The sequence below is a fragment of the Lytechinus variegatus genome, chromosome 1 (assembly GCF_018143015.1).
Source record: "Lytechinus variegatus isolate NC3 chromosome 1, Lvar_3.0, whole genome shotgun sequence".
Classification (NCBI taxonomy): Eukaryota; Metazoa; Echinodermata; class Echinoidea; order Temnopleuroida; family Toxopneustidae; genus Lytechinus; species Lytechinus variegatus.
Genome location: NC_054740.1, coordinates 22,988,274 through 22,994,810, shown reverse-complemented (window position 1 = coordinate 22,994,810; position 6,537 = coordinate 22,988,274). Strand labels below are relative to the sequence as shown.

At 42.1% G+C, this 6,537-nt stretch overlaps 1 protein-coding gene across 1 annotated transcript; it reads left to right on the top strand.

Moving 5' to 3' along the window:
• Positions 1 to 1,544: 1,544 nt before the first annotated feature.
• On the top strand, positions 1,545 to 2,585 carry LOC121429826 (piggyBac transposable element-derived protein 4-like). Its single transcript, XM_041627070.1, has one exon. It carries the CDS (start codon positions 1,545 to 1,547, stop codon positions 2,583 to 2,585), a length of 1,041 nt encoding a protein of 346 aa, XP_041483004.1.
• Positions 2,586 to 6,537: the final 3,952 nt, after the last annotated feature.

Sequence of the window (6,537 nt, the reverse complement as noted above, 5' to 3'; positions counted from 1 at the left end):
ACGTATATATACGTGCTTAGACCATTGCTCTTTCAGAACAATAGCACTGCCAATTGCGTTGCCTCCTTATGCCTGTAGCACTATGATAATGATATACAGGGTTTGAACTATAGCTGGCGCTCTTTCATTTTTTCCCCCATAATTTGACCGATTTGCAACTGAAGAAAGAAAGTTTTTTGCGGGTTACTTTCTTCAAGAAAAAGTCGAGATGGCTGCCCCTAGACATTCACTTCGGCGTTCAGACAGCACTGTTTCAGGGAATAATTTGGATGATACTTTTGACGACAAGAGTGAAAGTGATGTCAGTGATAATTCAATGGATATTTCAGAAGATGAGGGAGATGATTTGATGGATTTTGGGAGTGATTTTGACGGTGAAAGTGAAAATGACGGTAACAACAGTGATACTGTGGTCCCACTCATAGACGTTGGTGAGAGTCCAAGCAGACATACACCTTCACCCGCTCATCGTCATAGAAAACGGAGACGTAGTTGTTTTCCTCCTCCTGCCAGAGACGATGGTGATGGAGATAATTTGACAGATAGTGATGATGAGGATGAACACAAACACCACGTCCCAAGCATCCAAGAATGCACAGAGCACAGGTAAAACTTTTGAGACTTGATATTCTTACTCCTGGTACCACTAGTACCACTGCTCCTGATTCCCCTGATAATACAGTTGATGATGATGATGATTATGCACCCCCAGTACCACTGCATCGTTATCAGAATGTTTCAGACACAGATGAAGACACTGAATCTGATGAGATAGACAATGATAGACATGATCAGCCTGTCCGAGGTCGTGCCCGTGGGCGTGGGCGAGGCGGAGCAGCCGGAAGAGGACGACGTCAAAATCCTCATGTAGCTCCAAAAAGATGGGACAAGGTGAGAGAGCGTGTGCCTACAGTTCACCAATTTACTGCTATACCTGGACTCGCACAAAATATCAAAGACAATATGCCACAGGATTCTACTCCTTCTGACTACTTCCAACTTTACATTACAGATGTACTTCTTCAGCATATCGTTGATGAAACAAATCGATTTGCAGATCAACTGATTGAGTCAAAGAGAGCTAATGGAACATTGAAAAGGCGGTCTCGTCTAAAAAAATGGAAACCAACAAACAGTGAGGAAATGAAGAAGTTTTTGGGAGTATTATTCTTGACGGGACTAGTGAAGAAGGGGAAGTACAGTGACTACTGGTCGAGAGAATTTTTGACTTCAACTCCAGGGTTCAGCTCGGTGTTAGGTAGGGACAGATTTCTTTTGATCAAACGATGTCTACATTTCAACGACAATCAAGCACCTGGCTATGACATGCTGCACAAGATCGTGATAGACTGCATAAGATCAGGCCTTTCTTGAACTACATAAATGACAGATGCAGAGAAGTATTCATTCCTACTCGCGAACTATCGGTTGATGAATCATTGGTCTTGTTCCGTGGCAGACTTATCTTCAAGCAGACAATAAGAACAAAACGTGCCCGCGCAGGAATAAAGATGTACCCTCTATGCACATCTGATGGAATAACCATGGGGTTACGAGTCCACACTGACACAAATATAGACACCAGTTACCACGATCCACACTACCAGTTCACAAAGTCTGAAGAAATTACCCTGAATCTTATGCAACCATACTTTGGTAAGGGCTACCATTTATATACAGATAACTATTACACAAGTCCACAATTAGCCGCTTACCTGGAAACCAAGCACACTCATCTTTGTGGCACTGTCAAACACAATAGGCAGGGTATGCCTTCACAACAGCTGAATGCAGAAAATCTTGAGAGAGGACAAATGAGTCATTTCTTGCATGAGGACAAGGTATTACTTGCAGTAAAGTACCGTGAAGCAAAGGATAGAACTACAGGGAAGCCAAAGGTTGTGCACATGCTGACAACAATGCACGACTGTAGCACTTTCGACACTGGTAGGCTAACAAGACACGACCCCCCACAGCAAATCATCAAGCCCCAATGTGTGTCCAAGTACAACGTAAATATGGGTGGTGTTGACAGAACGGACCAAATGCTTGGACTTAGAAGCCTATGCCCAATGCGGAAGACTCTAAAGTGGTACCAAAAACTCTTTGTTAGATTACTTTTGCAGATGCAATTGAATGCATACAAACTCTACAGAAGAGAGAACCCAAACAACAAGCGATCCATCCGTTGGTTTGCCTACGAAGTGGTGAAATCTTGGATGCGATCAAACCTAAACCTGCAGCAGGCTGCAGCTCCACCTCCAGCTGTACCTCCGCCTCCAGCTCCACCTCCACGCGCCCAAGATGAAGATGCTGTTCGCTTGAATGGGAAACCACACATGCCCACATCAGTTCCAAAAACTGGTGGGCAGAAAAAAACCACTGCACAGCGAAATTGTAGAGTATGCACAGCGAGGGGCCATCGAACTTCGACATCAACCATGTGCAAAACATGCGTTGCACATTCAACAGCGAAATCGAAACCAGGACTTTACATCAAAGACTGTGAACTGTGTCAACATTCACTTGACAAAAACTGCTGGGAGGTTTGGCATACCCAAAAGAACCTCCTAAAAAAGGTCTAAAAAAATCACTTGAAAACTACCAAAACAAAACTGATAAGATCTTGTATGATGATATATTGGAGTGAATGTCAAAATGGGGAACTGTGATCAACAGAACTTTTGTGAACCCATTGTGCTATTTTAGGAGGACTTTTCCAGGATATCACAGGACCAGGACCAGAATAACAGCTGGATGGGTAAGAATAATATCATTTCTCATTTTTATTTCTTTAGTATTTTGAGCCTAAATTAGTTCATTACTATCCCCCCAAAAGACATATGAATGAAAAAATGTTGAAAAATATACACTGAAATAGCTGTATGAATCCTCCTCATGGGCAGTGGAGAGTGTGCACATATTGTGTGTGGGCAAGCCAGATTGACCCATATGACCAGGGTAACAATGGCTTGTAAGTGTTTGGATATATTATAATCAATCAATAACTAAATTGTTATGATAGAAGTAAAAAAAAACATACAAAATGTGAAAATGCTGTAATACCCAAAAAGTGCTGTAGCATAGAGGCTATCACTGTGTAATAAGCCCAGTAGCAGTCAAGTGGTTAATAAGCGAGTGCATGCTAGCAAACAGTCCCTGCTCGCTAAAAGATCGCTTAACTATTACTCTGCACGCATATTACATGCTTATTAAGCTAGCCGCATGCTAGTTACTAGCATGCCGCAAGCTTGCGCAAGCTAGTTGCACGCTTCCCGCAAGCTTGGAAATTTCTGTAGGGGTATGTCAAAACAGCCTTCACTACTGGCTCTGACTTGTTTGAATTCAAGGTGATGCCAATGGGATTACGTAATGCCCCCTCAACATTCCAGCACTTAATGCAGCTTGTGCTGCGTGGGCTTCACTGGGAATCTGTTTTGGTATACCTTGACGATATCATTGTCTTTGGTCAGACATTTGATGACAAACTAGACCGCCTACGCGAGGTCTTTGATCGTTTCCGAGGTGCCAATCTTAAGCTACGCCCAGAGAAATACTCTTTCTTCAGGGAGGAAGTCACCTTTCTTGGGCATGTGGTATCACCTGAGGGTGTTCTTCCTGATCCAGCCAATATTGCGAAAGTCCGTGATTGGCCTACACCTTCCAATGCCACAGAAGTCAGAGCTTTCCTTGGCCTGGCTAGCTATTATCGCCGATTTGTCAAGGGTTTTGCTAAGATTGCTCAACCTCTTTCCTTCCTTACAAATAAGGGTGTACTCTTTGTTTGGACAGATGTTTGTAATCAGGCATTCAGTGTTCTCAAGCAGACTCTCATCTCTCCACCTCTCATGGCATTTCCTTTCTTTTCGCAGCCCTTTATACTTCACACGGATGCTTCGAATGAGGCTATTGGAGCTGTTCTTGCTCAACGCCTTGATAGTACTGAACATGTCATTGCATATGCCAGTCGCAGTCTCTCCAAGACTGAACGGCGCTGGTCAACCTGATAGGGAGCTTTGGGCCATTGTGTGGGCTGTGCGTCACTTCAAGCATTATTTGCTTGCATCTGCTTTTACTATCGTTACTGATCACAAGCCCCTGATGGGTCTCAGAAAACTACCAGTCAATCATGACAATTCTGGCAGGCGAAGCAGATGGGCTCTTGAACTTGATCCCTTCAACTGGGTTGTCGAACATAGGGAAGGTGTGAAGCATGCTAATGCAGATGCCCTTTCGCGCATCCCATCTCCAATTCACAGTGTTCCCGACCACGAGCAAGGACTAAAGGATCCTACCCCTGCCTGCTCTGTCATCATTCAGACTCCCCCTTCTTCGCCTCCTCTCCCACTACCTCAGACAGAAAGTACACCACCTCCCCCTCCAGTCAGCCCTTCGACAGCTGCACAATCGTCATCGCTTTCTGGTGGCACGGATCTATGTCCATGTCTTCACGATAACTTTCAACTCCGTCAAGCTCAGAGCCAAGACCCTATTCTTCGGGAAGTAATGTCTTGGGTGCGCACTCGCCGCCCACCACCATTCGATTCACTTCCCCGCTCGGATGATGACCTTCGTAAATACCATTCCAAATTTAACCAGCTTTCCATGCAAGACGGGTTACTTTGTATGAGCAACTCATCCTCTGGGGCCTCCGTCCACCAGGTTGTCATTCCTCATTCCCTAGTTCCGTATGTAGTCTCGGTCCTACATGGATCCCCTCTATTTGGTCATTTTGGCTCAGCAAAAACCATTCAGAAAGCCGAAAGGTTATGTCACTGGAATGGGATGAAGCGGGATATTGCAGACTATTGCACAAGTTGTCCACCGTGTAAGGAGCGCAGAAGCCCCGTCCCACCCTGCGGGCTCCTTTGCAACACGTCCCTTCATCTCATCCATTTTGTTATAGGTCGAGTTCCGTTTATTAATATACCATACTTTCATTTCAACTGACTGAACTTTACTTTCTAATACTTTCCTTCGTAGTATCACGTACTGCATTTTCTAACATTAGCAACATTTGTTTCTAATTTAGAAATGAGGACGTTTCTTTTTGAACAATGGGACGAATGTAAGAGTAGAAAATAATCAATATATGATTTAAAAGAAAGAACTATTAATTTAACTGTAATCGAACGGGTTCACTGCCCAGTACTGTTTTGTTTATGTCCAACACTGCTTTATTTATGTCCACCTGTTTACGATGTGACTCTCACAAGGTTTCTTCCATTAGGACTCAAGGTTTCTTCTTCATACTTGGTTCTCTCTTTCTCTCTCCCAGTCTCTCTCTCTCACTCACTGTGGTCTTTCTATCAAGAAATGGTATGAGTGTACTGGTTGAAGAATAATAAAACATTGTGATGGATGTCTAGTCCAGAGAGTATAAATACAAAGTGCAAGATATATATAGGTGCATTTTGGGGGGCTTTTGAGCTATCGCTCCACCCCTCTCCTGGCCATCACATGGCCATAACTAAAGGAGTACTCTAGCTTCCATATCATTGTTATCCACTTTTTGTCATTTATATACTACTCATCAATATCCTTTTGTATTGCACTACTTCATCCTGTCTACCATTAAGAAAGGTGAATAAACATATTGAATCGGAACTGAATGGTCATCGCCTCCTTCTTTCTTTATTCGGTTGTAACACGGCTCAATACGCCATCGAACACTACCACCACAAAATATATATTATCAATCAATACAAAAAATATACAGTGTTACACTAATATAAGATGATAGATAATAAATATTTGTAGTAAGCCTGAGTCATGTCGATTATTTCATGAACCAGGGCTCAATGCCTGTGTTCTGTTTTGTATGTACATGTATTGGAAGCTCTGTTGTTTCTTCTCTGTTGCTATGTCCATTAGACTATGTCAAAAAATGTAATCTTTTAACCCTGTCCTGTTTTTCATTGCTCTTCTACTTTCAAAAGTTGGTGCTGCCACTGTAATATAACACCCATTTAATGTATTGCAATAGTAATGTTAATCTACGGCGTACAGTCAAACCTGTCTATTGCAGCTTCTGAACAATAGCAAGTTGGCCATTTTACACTGGTGACCATTATAGACACGTTAGATATTTTGTATTTACTGAACATATACTCCTACACATGACTACAAGTAGACAAGTTATGAATCGACACTATCAGAGCTTAAAGAAGTGAGGAGACTTTTTACATTATAAGTTCATGGTAAATTAAAGGACAAGTCCACCCCAACAAAAACTTGATTTGAATAAAAAGAGAAAAATTCAACAAGCATAACACTGAAAATTTCATCAAAATCGGATGTAAAATAAGAAAGTTATGGCATTTTAAAGTTTTGCTTAATTTTTCACAAAAACAGTTATATGAACGAGCCAGCTACATCCAAATGAGAGAGTCGATGATGTCATTCACTCACTATTTCTTTTGTTTTTTATTGTTTGAAATATGACATATTTTGATTTTCTCGTCATTGTCATGTGAAATGAAGTTTCATTCCTCCCTGAACACGTGGAATTCCATTATTTTAACATTTTGTGCTTCA

Coding starts and splice junctions, on each gene's coding strand:
- LOC121429826 (XM_041627070.1), top strand. CDS start 1,545: ATGGGGTTACGAGTCCACACTGACACAAATATAGACACCAGTTACCAC.